Source organism: Haliotis cracherodii, unplaced genomic scaffold (assembly GCF_022045235.1).
Source record: "Haliotis cracherodii isolate W230 unplaced genomic scaffold, xgHalCrac1.p SCAF_13, whole genome shotgun sequence".
Lineage (NCBI taxonomy): Eukaryota > Metazoa > Mollusca > Gastropoda > Lepetellida > Haliotidae > Haliotis > Haliotis cracherodii.
Genome location: NW_027266268.1, coordinates 21247856 through 21267523, shown reverse-complemented (window position 1 = coordinate 21267523; position 19668 = coordinate 21247856). Strand labels below are relative to the sequence as shown.

At 39.7% G+C, this 19668-nt stretch overlaps 1 protein-coding gene across 1 annotated transcript; it reads right to left on the bottom strand.

Moving 5' to 3' along the window:
- Positions 1–10775: 10775 nt before the first annotated feature.
- Positions 10776–18696, bottom strand: LOC139459754 (E3 ubiquitin-protein ligase PPP1R11-like). The gene is made up of 4 exons (XM_071241416.1): positions 18543–18696; positions 16954–17062; positions 14428–14574; positions 10776–12683 (listed from the first exon to the last, which is right to left on the bottom strand). The coding sequence occupies exons 1-4, from the start codon at positions 18612–18614 to the stop codon at positions 12628–12630; spliced, it is 384 nt and encodes a 127-aa protein (XP_071097517.1). The 5' UTR covers positions 18615–18696; the 3' UTR covers positions 10776–12627.
- Positions 18697–19668: the final 972 nt, after the last annotated feature.

The window sequence follows — 19668 nt, the reverse complement described above, 5'->3', positions numbered from 1 at the left end:
TATTCAGGAAAATAGACCTGTTGGTGTGAATGACCCAGAATTTGGCCAGTCATACAGTGTATGTAGGCAGTACTATCAGATTGATTGACATATTCTGTGATATTGTTTCCATGCTTTTCATCTGTCTAGTTGCAGCATTGTTTTAAGCATTTATTTATTTGTGATTATTCCTCATTCACACAGGAGTGCTGCTAAAATAAATATGTCAGAAAAAATGTATTTTGTTATTTGTGATTAATGTTTGAAATAGCTGGTAGTCTGGACAGCTGGTGTGTGCATGGCCCATCTCGTGAAGATTGTTCACCAACGCCCAAAAGCCCGAAGTGATGCAGGTCTCAGATGTTTACCACTTCGGTGAAATCATGCTGACAAACCTAGAAATATAATCGGGGCGAACAGGGGTTCGAACACACAATCATAGTTTTCTGGCGTTCCCAAGGGACGCAACTCTGCACAGCGAACCGCGGCGCCTTAGACAACTGGTCCACCTGTGCCCTCCAAAGCTATAAGAGATATTAGTTTCTAGGAATAGATGTATGATAAAAATTGAACGAATTGGGAACACATTTCAGCTGGTACAGTAGATCCCACTATTATGACATCACAAACATCACTGTACAACAATAGATATGACGTCACAGTCAGAGATACCAAAGATCAACCTATCCTTCAATTTTTAATACATGGAGAATATTTAGGTGTTTTTTAGTCATATACATGTAGTTAGTTTTTCTCATGGAGTGAGTGAGTGAGTATGCAATATTCCAGCAATATTACGGTGGGGGACACCAGAAATGGCCTTCCTAACGCAACATTTTCATTACACTCCCGGTAACATATTGAGCATTGAGAGGTCCTGGAACAGGCGATCTCTGTGCTATCATTTTGTGATATCTAGTATCAAATTTGTGATATCAATAAATCATTTTGTCATATCTAAAAATCGAATTTGTTATATCAATAATCATTCTTTCCCGAAATTGGACATTCACAGTCAGTTATCTCCCTTGCCTCAGGGAGATGACCAATTTGTAGCACACACTCCCATTCATTTTATAATAATGTTACTTTTCATATCATCCCCTTTTCAACCAGACACTCCTAAACCCACAGGGTTAGGATTGGGGGTGATATTGGGAATGACATGAACAGTGAGATTGAGTGAACTAAACTGTGACTGGTGGCAGGGATTACATATAACACGCTTTAGCGATCAATAAATCATTTTATTGTATCTAAAAATCGAATTTATTATATCAATAAATCATTTTGTAATATCTAAAAATCGAATTTATGATATCAATAAATTATTTCATTGCAAAAGCACATGGCACTAGCTAAAGCCCCTTAGTGACGAAATAAAACATGCCAGTGTGGGTTATCCCCCTTTGCCTGCCCTATGGAGTTATCTCCCGTACACCAGATTAAAAAAGACGTTTTGGCTACTCAAGTTAACCCACTGCAGCTAGAGCACACGATACAATAAAAACGTATACTGCTAAAACAAATCTTGCATCAAATGCTACTTAAGACTTTATTACAAAATATGGTGCTAAAACCCAGTTAATATTAATAATATTATTATTCCAAATCAAGTCTTTGAAAGACATTTAGAAGTGATGCACAAGGATGAGAATTTATGGATGTCATCTTCCATATTATGTGAAACACTACGTTTCGGAGTATATATTTACTCCTTCATCATTCACCTGATGAACGTTGTGTCCGATTCTTCGCTATTTAAAGGTGAGGAGTAGTGAGGATATCATTTCACAATCGTAACTGAATACTAGCATTACTGTAACAGGTTGGTTGGTTTGTTGTTTATCGCCGCACTCAGCAATATTCCAACTGTATGATGGCGGTCTGTTAATAATCGAGTCTGGGCCAGACAACCCAGTGATTAATATCATGAACATCGATCCATGCAATTTGGATCGATGACAAGCATCAACCAAGTCATCGAGCCTGGCCGATCCCGTTAGTCGCCTTTTACAGCAAGCATGGGTTGGTGAAGACCTATTCTATCCCGGGTCTTCACAGGTCTCCACACACAGGCACACTCTTACGAAAAGCATAGTTGCCTTTTACAGCAAGCATGGGTTGGTGAAGACCTATTCTACCCCGGGTCTTCGCAGGTCTCCACACACAGGCACACTCTTACGACAAGCATAGTTGCCTTTACAGCAAGCATGGGTTGGTGAAGACCTATTCTACCCCGGGTCTTCGCAGGTCTCCACACACAGGCACACTCTTACGACAAGCATAGTTGCCTTTTACGACAAGCATGGGTTGGTGAACACCTATTCTACCCCGGATCTTCACGGGTCTGTAACAGGTTGGTATAATGTGGGTGTCAGAATAAATATTATTAATTTTATTTTGCAAGAAAATGGAACAGAATGTAATTTTGATGAAAAAAAGTATGAAAACATATTTCCATACATTTCTGGGCATTAGAAATGTCGTGCATAAATATTGTAAAAAATACATATACAATTTAATAACATATCAGTTCTTTCAATCGTTTGACGTCTCTTCTGGAGAGTTTGTATTAAATGGCAAATAGGTGTACACTTTACTAATGTACATGGATTTTGGACTAGACGTGTCAGGTGGCGTGGAAATACCAAAGAAGAACTACTAAATGTACCAATAAAAACATCTTTTTTGGATTGAAAAGTAAAAATTTAATTTATGATATCATAAAACACTCATGATAAATAAAAGACTTTTATATCTGCATCTCATTGCCGACCACGTTGGCTGAACTTGGTCAGGCGCTACAAGAGGAGTGGGACGCCTTCAAATCGACTTTGGGAGACTCGTACGTGGTACGTCAAATGGTTGAATGTTTGACCAAATTTAATTTTGGCCGTATTACGAACTATTGATCCAAAAACGCCAACTTGGCGGTCCTAACATCTACTGTCACACTTCTTCACTGCCGTTTGAAATGAGTTCCCAATTCGTTCAATTATATCATACAGCTATTCCTCGAAACTATTATCTATTATAGCTTTGGGGGGCACAGGTGGACCAGTCGTCTAAGGCGCCGCGATTTGCTGTGCAGAGTTGCGTCCCTTCTGGAACGCCAGAAACCTATGATTGAGGGTTCAAATCCCGGTTCGCCCCGATTATGTTTCTAGGTTTGTCAGCACGATACCCGTGCTCGTGGGTTTCACCGAAGTGGTAAACATCTGAGACCTGCATTACTTCGGGCTTTCCTCCCACTTTAAGCTCACACACTGTGATATACTGAACCAAATTAAAAACTTCACAATCCTTAAGTTTTAACATTTTGACCAGTTATCATTGTTGGCCCTTATTGTGTATTTAAACAGTAATGGCCACGTATTGTCTTCAGATAACACCTGTTTTTGTGCAGGTGAATCGATCAAAATCATGTGCACAGCGCTATAGTGGCAAACGTGTTTTTTCAACGCACATGGTGGCCATACACGCTACTGAACTTGTGTGCCATCAGATTCTCGTGCTTGGGACTTATGATTTAAACTGTTGATGTTACTACCGAATACCGTAGGTGCTTGGAACAAATTATGGTTACCACCGTTAATTAAAATCCTTCTTTGGGCATTAATGATTAATAATTACCTTGGGATTACTTTTTAAAATGTGAAGTTATTAATTTGACTCAGTATATAACTGGAATACTGTTAAAAGCGGCGTTAAACCCAGCTCACTCACTCACCCTTATAGCTTTGGAAATTGAATGTTATTTCCGAGAATCTCCTACACTTTTAGAAGAGAATATATGACTAGGCACTGATCCAGCAAGATATAGAAATAATGGAATGATATTCTCTCCTTATTTAAAATGCCATGAAGCTACTGTAAACAACCGATGTATGCGATGTGACACAGATGAAAGGTGTCATGAATAGTTAAAGGCTTCGTAAACAACGCTCAGTCGCTTCAAATATGACGTCACACCATTATGACATCTGACTGATGTCACTTATAATAGAAGAGAAATAATAGAAGAAACGCCCGGTGAGCTCTCTAGATAAGGCACACCTGACATGAGGGAGGATGTATGTCGTCCTATTCCTCTCATATCAAGGTACAAAGTGTTAGTATCCATATGTTTAAAAATAACATACCCATGTCCGCAAGTCTGAGGCTGAATCCTGCTGGTATCCCGGGAAATGAATTCTCCACCAAAGAAATCACTTACCCTGCGCTAAAACCGAACCGAGCGTGTTTCTTGCTGATAGTTTTCTTCATAGTCACGCGCAGTTTGTTCAGTGTGATAGAGATCCGATTTTCCTCTATTTTATGGATATTTCCTTGCAATAATTGTCCTTGTTATGTCAAGTTAATGACTCTTAAGGACGTGAAAACAGAAACTACTCTTTGTTTCGTTAGACTCACTGTGGAAATATGTAATGCTGTTTCAGCTATAATACACTACCGGACAAAAGAAAATATACAACCCTGTTTATGGTGGCTAAAATTGAAACAAACAAACAATTTTACTGGATGGTGATGTATTTGATACATAGTTGCCCTTAGTGCTTTAAGTTTTGAGTCTTTCGGCGACTGTTTTCAGCCAGATACACGTTAATATTTTGTATTTTGGGTGTCAAATCCAAGTTTAAGTGTATACACAATGCATTCTCCTTTGCCCGGCAGTTTATTTCCAACTCCAAAAATGGTTTCGAGGCACTGCAAATCGCTGTCAGAGTTGCGCTCCTTGCGCCCCTAAGATGGAGTTTTATTTTGGCTGGACTAACGAGTCTATACAGAGTCCAATCAAAATCGCGTGATGAAATCTACATCCGGTTCGTAAACTGCCGTGCAGATTTCGGCCGATTGCAGGATTTGCAAAGCATGCGTACCACCAACTCGGCGTCAACAGATATTTTCCCAATCTTTTCATGTTTTTAATTAAGGTGCTCACGTGATTTGATGCACTTCGCAAACGAAAACTAGTTTTTTTCACAATATAGATTTCGATTATCAATCAGATCGTTTAACTGGGCAGCCATTTTGTGTGAAGCAAATGCAAGTGATATGAGAGGTGGAATCTGATTGGTCAATAGAAGGGAGCTAGCAGGCACATAACTCGTAATTCCAGCCTAGTTCGGCAAGGTTGGAAACTGGACCTTTACGGTCAGTTATCTCCATTGCCTCGGGAAGATTACTTTCGCAATGTTGGCTGCGATATATCACGATGTTAAGTTCGTGTGAAAGATTGTTATACATCGTGAATAGCTCGTGATATACTCGTAATTAGCTCCTAATGCGTTCATGATACGTTTTGAGAGATCGTGGTTGGTTCACGATGTCTGAGAAATTTTGAACATATTCAGAATATATCCAATAATCCTGTTGTATCGTGTCCTGCACGTTTGATACTTGTGTTGTGCTCAGTATTGTTCATGGTAAGCTCTTGAAATCGTAGTGCATCCGTAATGACGTCATGAAGTATTTGTGACCGGGCGTGAACACGATGTTTTCATGATAGACACAATGCGAGTGAGTGAGTTAGGTTTAACGTCACTTTTAACAGCATTCCAGTTACATCACGGCGTGTCAGCTTAATGTGGGAGGAAAGCCCCAAGTGATGCAGGCCTCAGACGTTTACCTTTTCGGTGAAACCCACGAGCACGGGTATGGTGCTGACAAACCTAGAAACATAATCGGGGCGAACCGGGATTCGAACCCACAATCATAGGTTTCTGGCGTTCCAGAAGGGACGCAACTCTGCACAGCGAATCGCGGCGCCTCAGACGACTGGGCCACCCATGCCCCCCAGACACAATGTGAGTAACATTTATATGAGCACCACACGTTTAAATTTTCATGGGGAAAAGCAAACTACGTCCTTGTAACGAGTGTGATGCGATGTTTATCATGTGTTGTATACAAATTTCTTGCCTGTGCGCTACGATTTGGGGACTGCCTCTGTGGTCTAGTGGTAGAGCGTCCGCCCGGAGAGTGGAAGGTCTGGGGTTCGATCCCCGGCCGCGTCATGCCAAAAGATGTTAAAAGATGGTACTTGTTGTTACCCTGTCTGGCGCTCGGCATTAAGGGGCTAAAACAAGGATTGGTCGGCTCGGAGTCAGTATACTGTGTCTGAGTGGGTATTCATGTTAAACTGCGGCATGGTATCTCAGTGAGCTAGCACTATAGATCGGCATCAGTCCGGGCTAGTACAATCAGCCACACAAACACACACACGTACATGCACGTCGCTATATAAGTGCAATAATCTTGGACGCGACGTTAAACCCCATTTCACCTCACCTCTACGATTTGGTCACGTGGGGACGAGCGGTGACGCAAGATCAATCTCTTTAAAATCAGATCTCAGTTCTCGCTCCTGCTTAACAAACTGAGTGGTACTTATATCTTATTTTAATACTAGATTGGTGCAAGATCATTACGAGCATAAATACGGGTCGCATCCATCGACAGCAGCAGTTTATAGCGAGTTTCAGAAGAGTCCAGTGCGTTTAATATCCAGGGTTTAATATCAGTTTGCAACAGGTTTTCAGTGTTTAATATCAGCATGTCACCTTGAAGGAAGCAAGGAAGCAGGTTGAGGACCAGATAGCCATTGAGTCACAGGGAGGTGGAGAAGGACACCATCTACCACACTTAGTTGTTGTTGTTTAAAGCGGCATTCAGCAATATTCCAGCTAAAAGACGGCGGTCTGGAAATAATCGAGTCTGAACCAGACAATACAATACAATGACCGATATTGACATTTCTGGTATCTGCTGGTCGGGTGTACTTCAAACAATACACGAGAACAGGCTCACATATGAAGAAAAGGTGTCTCCATAATATTTTACAACAAATTGGGGAAAAAGGGAGTCAAGTGGGTTTTTTCAAAGAAGGTTTGCTACCAATGTAGGGCAGGATATCCTTACCCTTGGATCCTTGAAGTCTTCATTGATTTTCAGTGATTAATTCCAGAGCTCCAGATAAGCTTTTGGTGTTGTGGATATTTTACCCATGCATTTAAAAATCATTGGGTATCAGTAATTCTATCTGGGTATTCAAATTTCTGTTACCCACTAGTTTTTACACATGTGGGTATTTAAATTGAATATTTAAAACACTATTCATCTAGTCCCTGCAAACTGGTGTCGTGTGGGTTCGAGAGCTTTAGGGGACTCAAATATACCACGATACGTCCACAAGAAATGATCATGATGTAACTGTCATCGTGGAATTTTGCAAGGTTGACGGAGTGCCCGTTTATAATTTGAAAATAAGTTGCTGATTTGCTAATCGAATACGCAGGGTAACTTCACAATATTTTGATGATACGCACACGTTTTATTTTTTAAGCGTATCTGTAATGTTTGTTGCGTATTTGATACGCTTGCATTTTATTTTACTGCGTATTTCTGCATTTCTGATGCGTATTTTACGCAGATACGCAGCTTATCTGGAGCTCTGTAATGCATATTTTCTTTACCACATTTTTGGTTATTCTCGGATGCTTTATAGTTTTTGGCAGTTAGAAGTTGTGGTAACAGTGAAGACAGGGTTGAACTCTGGATGTCTACTTCTCTAGTCTTTCAATGCAATGTTTTGGTACAGATGCTTGTACCTGTATCAAGTACCCAAAAGATGAAGGTTGCATCTGTACTCAAACGGCCTATGGAAAGTTTAAAGATTTGTTTGTTTGTTGTTTAACTCCGCATTCAACAATATTCCATCTGTATGATGTCGGTCTGTAAATAATCGAGTCTAGACCAGACAATCCAGTGATTGATATAAGCATCTACACACGAATGCATTAAGCATTGATGACATGCATCAACCAAGACAGCGAGCCTGACCACCCGATCCCTTTAGTCGCCTCTTACAAGAAGCATAGTCACCTTTTACGGCAAACATTGTTTGCTGAAGACTTATTCTACCCTGGATCTTCACGGGTGGACCCCAGCATCAGACAAAATAAGTAATCAATCATGGCTTTACTGAAAGAACAACATCAACTCATATCATGAGAAGCTTTATGTCAATAGCATACAAAAAATGCAACACAGCATACAATATGCAGTTTTTCTAAAACATACAGTTAGTGATATGTTAATATGTATTCCAGCATCAAAACAACTTGACATAAGGCTAAACGAAAAAAAAGAATTGGTTCTCAGGCAATGGTTTTTGAAAATATAGTGCGGGCCAAATAAACCGTTGTGAAACCAAATAAACAATTGTGTACAATCAACCTGAGAAAAGGTCTCCCTACCTACATGACCTTATTGTATTCCTTGATGAGTAAAATACTGGAATATTGTATTTGACTACTGTTGGACTTGGAATATTCAAGGAATGGAAATAAAAACGAAACATGCGGCGAACTTTATGATGGTGCGGGCGGTGCCTGAGAACCAAGACTACTATTTTTTTTAACCTACAGGATATTTGAACATCGAAAGTCAATTTTACTGTATCCAACAATGCCTGAGTAGTAATCCTTGATGCAATCTATGTGAAGCATATCAATAAGGCCAGTCAACTATCATGACTATAACCTTCTTCACAAGATAAGCGAGACATCATCGTGTACTTACATACACTAATTCTCTGCATGTTACTCCCAGTACACAAACCAAAGTTTGCAAAACCAATGTCAAATATTGTAATGCATTGTGACCTCTCCATATCACGGTAGCCTGTACGCCATGGTTTGTTTCTTGTTTAACGCCACACTCAGCAATATTCCAGCTGTATGACGGTGGTCTGTAAATAATTGAATCTGGACCAGACAATCCAGTGAGTGACATCACGAGCATTGCCAAGCAATTGGGACACGATGACAAGTATCAACCAAGTCAGCAAACCTGACCATCCGATCCTGTTAGTCGCCTCTTACGACAAGCATGGGTTGCTGAAAATCTTCACGGGCTCTGTACGCCATGTACACCTGACAGTCTGTCTCCCCTCTATCATGTCTATGAATCATAGTTCATTCTCTTACTTGTGATTACCCATATTCCTGAGGCAAGATAGTTAACTGACTTTAAAAGTCCAGTTTCCACCCTTGCCGAACTAGGCTGGAATTCTTGGGCTCAATCGTAGCGCCAACAGTGGCTATTACCAGTTATGTCCCTTCTAAACCTCTCCTATGGACCAATTAGATGACACCTCTCATATCACTTACATTTGCTTTAAACAAAATGGCGGCGCCCAGTAAAGACGATCTGATGGATAATCAGTATCTATATGTTGATAAAACAGGTCTTACATTGCGAAATGCATCAAATCACGTGAGCACCTTGATTAAAAACATGAAAAGATTTTGAAAAAATCTGTTGACGAGTTGGCGGTGCACATGCTTTACAAATCCTGCAATCAACCGAAATCTGCATGACAGTCTACGAACCAGAATTCGATTCTGTTGCACAATTTTGATTGGACTATGCAAAAACTTTTTAGTCAAGCCAAAATGTATCTCCATAATACCAGCCTAGTTCGGAAAGGGTGGAAACAGGACTTTTAAAGTCAGTTAACTCTCTTGCCCCGGGAAGATGGTGATTACCCAGTATGAAAATCCCTCAGCTGTCTCTGACTTTGATAAAAAAAAAATTTCAATGACATACTTCATTTGCAATTTACAACATGTACAATATATCTTTGGCCGGATTCTGGAGAAGCTTTTCTCTCATAGTTAAGACACAGCCATACAAACAAACTTATAGAACACTGACAGGTTAAACTGGCAAACACAGCACTTGATGACATACAGTGCATCATCTAATTATGCAAACTCTGCAGCAAAGTAGCCTACTTCAACTAACTTAACTAATGACTAATCTCACACAACAACAACACACTTTTCCACATGGAATACAATTGGCCACCCATCCAAATATATATATTTTTTACATTTACCCTTTCAGCCTTGAATTCAATCTTATAAAAGTAAACATCACTTGATCATGTTGATGATAGCAAGTCTCTTCCAGTAAACACATTGCCAAAAAACAAATATGCCACATCCAAAAGAGGGTAATTAAAGATCTCAAACTTGAGGACTGAATATGGTACGTCCTTGACGCAGATAGACCATCAAGACATACATAATTACCTGTTTTATTTTAACAGTAGTTTTCAGATCATTTTCTTTTCAATACTACGTATATCTATAAAAGAAACATGCCCACAATATATGTTTTTGTTTGTGTTGTTTGTTGTGTTTAACGCCACACTCAGCAATATTCCAGCTATATGACGGCGGTGTGTAAATTATAAAGTCTGGATTAGACAATCCAGTGATTGACATCATGATCATCGATCCACGCAATTGGGATACGATGACATGCACAACCAAGTCAGGGAGCCTGACTACCCGATCCCGTTAGTCACCTCTTATGAAAAGCATAGTTGCCTTTTACGGTAAACATGGGTTGTTGAAGACCTATTCTACCTTGATCTTCACTGGTATGGAAAAATAAAAACTGCATGATCAATATACCATGGTATGATACATGTCTGAGACTTCAAGAGAGAGGATAAGCATGATGACTTATGAAGGTATATAACAGCTACCTAAAGGAATTAGCTTAACTGTCTACAGCAATTTGAGTCAATCTAAAATGCAATAAACAAAAAAAGAAACAAAACAAAAAACATGTGACAGATTTGGCTCATAACATGCATAATGTATAACTACATGTACTGACTTAATTTCCATAAGTGGTCAGATAAAAGGATTAAACAATTATTGATGATTATTAATTGTAGATTAACCAAAACAATAAAGCCAGTGAGGGATAAACCATTTCGTGTTTTAGGGGAGGGTGGGTGGGGTGGAACTGGGATTATATTTTTAAATATTATTTCTTCATGAAAAGGCTGAAATGTTTGGTACATAATCAAATTGAACATGCTTGTTGTTTTCAAAAATAACTTGTGTTGAGGGTACAGAAAATTGTCCATCTTGAAGAACTGACTGAAAAAATATTCTGTCTCTTAAAAAGCCCAGGCCTCCCCTGATTGTTAAATGGTCAGCCCCATAGTCCTAATGGCCTCTTACAAATGAGTTGTCTGTAGTCACACACAAACAATGTCACACTGTAACTGAAATAATTCAGTCTGACAGAAAAAAGGAATAAATAATCAGCCAGTCTTCTAAAAATCAGATCTTTAACTCTGATACATTAATCTAAGACTTCCTGAACAATCACTCAACACAGGGGCTTCAAATTAATCAGTAGAAGCAGAAAAAGCATTCAGACCAGCACATCTCGAAACGACCAGTTCTGAATGTAAATAATAAAGGCCGAGCCATTATGTTGTTGTGGATGTGTTATACACACAGTCATTTCTGAGTGCCTACAACGAAAGGTAGTACCATTGAATATGTGTGTTCTGTGTGGGTTTTCCCGTTTGATAAGTTTGAACTGAGATAATAAACATCTGATTGGCTCAAGAAGCCACACATCCCTCATTTAGATTGGAGGGCCATGGTGCACCTGACAGGACCTACTGTACTGCACATATCTCCACATGCAATGTCTGCTCAAAGTGTTGCATTATTACACACCAGTCATTTGATCAGTGTGCACTAGACTTTTCATTCTCAGCTCCCTGGGGAGTATACAACCAAAGCTACCTGTGAGGCACTACAAGGTTAACAGTCACATTACCATCTCATCTTACCACTATTTTATCAATGCATGAAAGTTTGTTAACCTTGTTTTTTATTCTCAGCTCCCTGGGGAGTATACAACCCAAGCTGCCTGTGAGGCGCTTGAAGGTTAACAGTCACATTACCATCTCATCCTCAATAGTTTTTTGACCATGCATGAAATTTTTTTAACCTCGTAAACATGCAGGCTTCCCTTGCTGGACACAAGCCAAGTGTGGATACATTGCCATAGTGCAGACAAGCAATAGTATTCAGTTCATTATGTTTTCTACATACCACTTTATTGGTGACAGATTACAGTCGTGACCTCAGGTCAAGAATTCAGTTTCTACCTGCAGCCAGACCATTTCACATGTTTACTTTTACAAATTTTCTCAGTTGATATGGCTTAAGTTGAACTAAAGAAATGAAAATGTAGTTCTTAGCTTATTAATGTAGTTCTTAGTTGATGAATGTAGTTCTTAGTTGATTAATGTAGTTCTTAGTTGACTAATGTAGTACTTAGTTGATAAATGTAGTTCTTAGGTGACTAATGTAGTTCCTAGTTAATCATGTTAATGCATGTAGTTCTTAGTTGATGAATGTAGTTCTTAGTTGATTAATGATTCCAGCTATATGACATTGAGAAATGTTATCAGATTTCATTTAGGGTTAACTTAAAAAACAAACAAGCAAATCTTTGAAAAGTCTTAAAAATGCAAACAAAAACAACAGCAGGATGCTCCTCAAAATAAAATCCAGATTAGAAGCCCCAAAGCAGCTCTACTATTCAGGAACAACCCTCACTTAGATGCTGATATTAATGTGTTAAGAATAATCTAGCATGACATCATATCTGTATCATATTCTGTATCATCAGGAGCCTATTTGTTCACTTTAAAAACATTCAGGGTGGGATAGTTTCACTTCCCCTTCAACAATCAGAATATACAGATTTACAATATATGTACAAAACTTAACAGCCTATATACAGAATGCAGCATTAACTGGAAGCAGCCATCCCGTCTCCTCCATTGGACTCGCCACCTGTGCTGGGACCTGGGTGTACAGAAAACATAAGTTATGGACAAGCAACCAGTAATATATATACATGTACACTTATAAACCTCTGGACCCGTGAAGATCCAGAGTAGAATAGGTCTTCAGCAACCCATGCTTGCCGTAAAAGGAGACTATGCTTGTTGTAAGAGGCGACTAACAGGATCGGTTGGTCAGACTCGCTGACTTGGTTGATGCATGTGATCCTATCCCAATTGCGTGGATTGATGATCATGATGTCAATCACTGGATTGTCTGGTCCATACTTGATTATTTACAGACCCCCGTCATATAGCTGAGTGCAACGTTAAACAACAAACAAACAAACAAACAAACAAACTATAAACCTCTGATGACCCCACACTATAGTAACAGAAAGTTCATCTAAATGATCATAAACTTCCAAAGCAGGCAATATCAACAATGCCCGGGGCGTTCCGGTGGAATGCTCTGTACCTGATAAATACATTTCAATAGTAATACCAAGGTTTTACAGTTTTAAAAACTTGCCTCTTGATGTGAACACGATTGTGTGGATCGATGATCATGATGTCAAACACTGGATTGTCTGGTCCATACTTGATTATTTACAGACAGCCGTCATATAGCTGGAATACTGCTGGAGTGGAATAGGAATAGGAATAGGATTTACGAAGAATCCTCGACCATGATGTAGGGTCGGACCCATCGCGGCTCTCGGCTATGCCATACACCACTCCACCTTACTCAGAAAAGTGATCGCCATGATGGCCGACCCTGTATGTAAGGAAACATGGGACATCTGATACTACTTTCGTTTCATTACTGTAATTTGTGTTTTTTAAATACCAAACACTGGCTGGTTTTGTTATGTTGTTTGTTTAAGTCATGTCTGACATCTACAAGATTTTAGCACGATAACGATAAACAGTAAAGTTTAAATTTACGCAGAGCAGTCTTTTTTGGACAGCTAACGTTAATCTTTTACGATAAAAAATTGACTCATTTTGTGGTTCGACAGCATTTTTTCTTTGTTTGACGCTTAACAGTACAATCCCATCAGGACTGTCTATAAAGTCGTTGAGTGTGGGGCCTAAATGTCAAAGTGCAGCATGGTATCTCACTGGGCTTCCACAAAACAGCATTAGTCCTGATTAGTACAAGCTGCTACAAACAAGCATGCACAATGCCATTTAAGTGCCATAAGGTTGAACGGAATGTCAAACCAAATTTCACCTCGCCCAAATTGCATAAAATATTTCCAAATTCATGTTGTTAGTTTTAACTTATGTTATAAGTAGGAATTTCACTGATAACAGGACCAGTACCTCGGAAGGGGCTTTAATGTTTAGTCTTAAGTCTTCAGTAAAATGCACTAGCATTTCAGCTATGTCGCGATAGTCAGTTTTGTTTGTTTGTTGTTTTGATGCCACGCTCAGCAATATTCCAGCTATATGACTGCGGTCTGGAAATAATCAAGTCTGGACCAGACAATCCAGTGATTGACATCATGAGCATTGATCCACAAAATTGGGACTGATGACATGCATCAAACCAAGTCATCAAGCCTGACCACCCGATCCCATTAGTTGCCTCTTACGACAAGCATAGTCGCCTTTTATGGCAGGCATGGGTTGCTGAAGACATATTCTACCCCGGTTCTTCACGGGTCACTGTGAGCAACATCCCATGCTACTGGCGTACAATGATCAATCTGGAAATGTATCAACTAACACTAGACGACGTTTCATAGCTCTATACACACCTGCCCCGTTGTCGTGGTGATCCTCTGGACCGTGACCCTGGTAGCACTTCTTTTTATGGCCACGACAATGATGCGAACATCCATCTTCACCTTCATCTTCTGATGATGATTCTCCAAACGATCTAGGCTTTTCATAAACACAACAACCTGGAGGACAAATCACAAGACATAAGACCTAACATCATAACACGTAACAGCTGGTAGGGGCATTGGACTCTTTTAACCCTATTACAAAACTAGTGGACAAAATATTATTGAATCATGTACTCTTGTTTAATCAATTGAAACGAAGAAAAACATCATTCAGTTCCACTGCAATATCAGATACCATGGATACTGTTTCTTTGACATCACTTCCAAAATGTTGGTCTCGTTCAGCTCCAAACAGTACATACAGTGAGTGAGTGAGTGAGTGAGTGAGTGAGTGAGTGAGTGAGTGAGTGAGTGAGTTGGGTTTACTTTAATAGTATTCTAGTCATATCGCGGTGTGTCAGCTTAATGTGGGAGGAAAGCCCGAAGTGATGCAGGTCTCAGACGTTTACCACTCCGGTGAAACCCACGAGCACGGGTATGGTGCTGACAAACCTAGAAACAATCGGGGCGAACTGGGATTCGAACCCACGATCATAGGTTTCTGGCTATAGTACCAGTACCGACAAACCAAAGATTATGATTGATGATTTGAACCCATAATCTTAAAATCCTGGTATGATTAAGAGATACTGGGCCACCTACGCCCCCTAAGAGTAATCATAAAAATTACAAAAAAAGGGGAAAACAATAACAGTAGTGAACATGCTGAACATGCTGAAGACAGGTGTGGAAAAGGGAAGGCTTTGAGACTACTTGCCTGAACAGGGCTCTTCACATCATTAAAAGTATATCTTAAATTCATCACATTGACTATCATTGGTTGAGTTTTCTGGACCAAACAGGATTTTTCTAGACTCTGGCTTCCGACTAGAGTCTAAATTTGTAGAATGCGGAGATCATGTCTTTAGTTTTCTAAGAATCTGTCAGTTGTTTCAGCAATGTCAGAAGTCATTTTTACCATTGTATGTGCAGGTGAAGTCGACGTCACACATGTTTGGTTACAAGGAACGAATAAATGTCCCCTCTTTGAGACAGCAACACACAGCCCAATCTCATCGTATAATTTCTTGTATCGCTGTGTTGATATAGGTATGTACCTTTAACAGCTTGGCCTTAGTTGACATCATTAGTCTTTCATTTGGCCACTCCGAGTGTCTCTTTGGTAATTAATACCCCTATTGCAACAAATTTATTTCCATCATGTGCACTTAGTTCAAAGATGGTGGCACCCATGGTAAAACAGTTAATGATCGATACCAATTTAAAAACATATTTAGACAAACTTTGTATGTATTTGTGCACTGGTTTGTACTTATTTCGATCAAAAATAGAAGTCATATTAATTCATGAGTGAGTGAGTATGTTTTTACGCCGCTTTTAGCAATATTCCAGCAATATCACGGCGGGGGACACCAGAAATGGGCTTCACACATTGTGCCCATGTCAGGATTCGAACCCCGGTCTTCGGCGTGACGAGCGAACGCTTTAACCCGACTGCCCCTATTAATTCACGAGTTCAGAAGTTGACTTATATGGTATTATTTGTGTAGTTTATTCAAAATCCATAGCAACTATACAGACACCATAGGAGTAACCTGTCTGATATTGTGTCAATCAAGCACCCATGGGGAGTTTGCAGTGTTTTCTTCAGCATGTTCACTTACAGTCAGCAATATGCAGGCTATATCATCGCAGCCCTTCAATAACAACTGGGCATTGGGCATGAGCAACAATGACAAGCATGGTATACCAGAAGTCTTAGCACACTCTGTAAAAGTGACCTATTCAGTGCTGATTTTAAGGAACTTCATTTAATTTGCACCACATGCATGTTGACATGAAAACCTAGCTGCACCAGACAAAACCAGGTTGCACTCTGTACCCATAAATTTATCAAAGTTGAAATGTGCACATAATCTTGAAGAACCCACATTTTGACTACATCAAGCCCCCAAAATGAAAAAAGCAAGGCAAATTATACATTAAAAAGGTCTTATTGACTTAGTCTGGAAAATAGGCTTTAGAGGTATTGAATGTGTTCAAAAGTCTATGTTGTGTGGGAATTTAACATGTTTAAGGTTCAGACAGAAATTTTAAACAAACTGACTTGCACTTGGTGCATGTAGACATAAATATTAGGATGTATTTTTCAATAATAGGTTGCAGTGGTGTATGTTTTATATAGCCTAATCGAGCCCTGCTATTCCATATACCTTCAGCTCCGAATCCCCTTGCCATGGTAGAAACTAACATTTTTAGTCCACTAGTCCTTTTTATGATAACAAAAAAAAATGGCAAATTTCTACGAATCCTTATGATACCTTAACTATTAGGCAGTTTGACAAGGACTACAGGACTAGTGCCAGTTCATAATGCTGTCCTTGGGGTTAAGTTGTATCATGTTTATACATGTAATACTGATCCCATAGTTACATTTGGACTTCTTCTTGCCCATGTCTTCATTGTCCACTGTTTCTGAAGTCCACTTTACTTTCTTGTCAGGTTTGGGCTTCCTCAGTTTTAACGTCAGTGCTGGACTTGGCTGAAAGAACGGAGATTGATTCACTGATTTACCATGTTTACCACATTTGCTGTATCTATAGTGGGTAATGCACAGTAATCATTGCTAAAGCGGTCATGGCAATAAACAGAAGCAGATTTCGTCCTCTCATTCTTCATTTAATAATATGTTCCTGAAATCATGGAAATATCAAATGAATAACATTGTTATTAACAATAGCCCTAACAGGGGAATGATTATTGTGACCTGGAAAAATGGGGAAGAAAATAATTTACAGTGAGTGAACGGTATTCCAGTTGTATCACGGCATGTCAGGTTAATGTTGGAGTGAGTGAGTGAGTTGGGTTTAATGCCGCTTTTAACAGTATTCCATTTATATCGTGGCGTGTCAGCTTGATGTGGGAGGAAAGCCCGAAGTGATGCAGGTCTCAGACGTTTACCACTTCGGTGAAACCCACAAGCACGGGTATGGTGCTGACAAACCTAGAAACATAATCGGGGCGAACTGGGATTCGAACCCACAATCATAGGTTTCTGGCGTGCCCAAGGGACGCAACTCTGCACAGCGAATCGCGGCGCCTTAGGCGACTGGGCCACCCGTGCCCCCGGTTAATGTTGGAGGAAAGCCTGGCAAGAATTTATCCCTAACCCTAGCCCTAACCAGGCTAACCCTGAGAATCGAAACGGGGTGTTGGATCGGAAAGGTGTGTCAGTTCCCTAAGATCGAAAAGGGGTGTTGGACCGCCATGGCGTGTCATCTCCCCGAGACAAGTGCGAGTACAGTCGAGCATGAGTCATGGTTACGGCATACCGAGACAGTGGTAGTGCTATAGTGCGGTTGAGCTGTTGGTAGCAGGTGAAGCTGCACCCAGAAAACTGCATTGTTGCCCATTTCTCGGCTCTCGTTAATTTTTTGTCCTGATGCTGATGTGGAATAGACCTGGCTAGACTTGGTCATGTTACAGTCATGTTACAGTACTATGGATATGATAAAAGTCTGTTTTACAAATGGCAGACACTTATCATGCTAATATCGTCGGATTATATGTTTTCGGACATCATACGTTTTCGGACGGCCATGTTTATCGCGAGTACTCCCGCTATAACAAGGGGTGTGGTGTCACACAGACACTGTAAATACTTAGATAATGGCCTGTTTTCTAAGATAAAGACATCATTTATAACTGAGTGAGATGTTTGACGGTTGTTCTTGTGACTAGCGAGAAAACTACGACTGTTTCACGGGGATACGCCTAGATCATGTTGATGACAAACAAAATCATACTTTCACATTAACCAAAAATGGCATCTCAAATTATACATTTTGGGCGAAAATGTCATCGTGGTCTGCTTATGTCAATGCACGGCACTACATAAAACACTAAACAGATCACTATGTCGCAATCAAAGACATGAATCACATCATGCCTGTGCCGAGTTTTTCAACGAGCAGCGTCTAGACTAACTTAATTTGATGTTGGTGAGAGAAAAGAACCCTAACCGGTGACTCCTGTGTGATAGTTTCTGTCACGGTCACGTCTGTAATACTTGTACTGCCTCCTTCAGCCATCATTAAACGGTTAACGTCGAAATTGCTCCAGTTCGCGTAAGATTTCAGATTATGCGACTCAGCGATCAGTCATTTTCCTGTAGAGTAATAATTTCCGGTGATGGTAGAATTTAGAGTTACCTGCCCATGACTATTCGAGCGCTCTGTTCCAATTATGTTCGACATGGGATCGAGAACGTTCTAGAAGCGCTGCGCATTCGATAGATCTTGTAATCTAAAACTTGATATTGGTTATAAATCGTTTAAGTTCTTTTCATTGCTTACTTTTTCATGTTATGGACTGAAAACATCAATTGGAGATTGTAATTCAAGGAAATAAGTAATTGATTGTAATAAAATATGACATTAAAAACGCGCTATGAAGTTGGGAAATTCTTATCTGCCAAGGTCAAAAACATATTTGTAACGTTCCCTCACTGTACTAAAGCGTTCCCTCCCAATAACAGTCGCGTTCCCTTGAACTAACTTTCGCGTTCCCTAGCTGAACCATATCGTTCACTCGCTATATATAGTCTGACGCTCAATGTGGATCAAGCAAGAGGCGGCATCGACTACGAGATTGTTATACCAAAGAAAAGGAAATCCGTATTTAAAATTGTCTTGGAATATGTGCATTGGATGCTCAGTTTATCGTAATTACACTACTATCTAGATGGGTCTAATGTAGGTCAAAAATCTACCTCCATTTCGTTACTTATTTATCAGTTGATTATGAGCATTGTTATGTTGATACACGTGACATATATTGTTCCAAAGGTAAGAAATAGTTGCTCAACTTCTGGTGTTTCAAATTAGGCCTCTTCCAAAATACTAGTTGAAAATCTGTTTAATAATAGAAGCTTTAAAAGTATAATCTGATTAGTGTGTGGTATAACTGTTGAATGCATGTGCCCAAAACGAAACAAATAGGCTACCTGTCATATTCGAATAAACTAGTTGAAAATCTGTTTAATAATTGAAGCTTTAAAAGTATTATCTGATTAGTGTGTGGTATAACTGTTGAATGCATGTGACGCAAACGAAACAAATAGGCTACCTGTCATATTCGAATTGAACT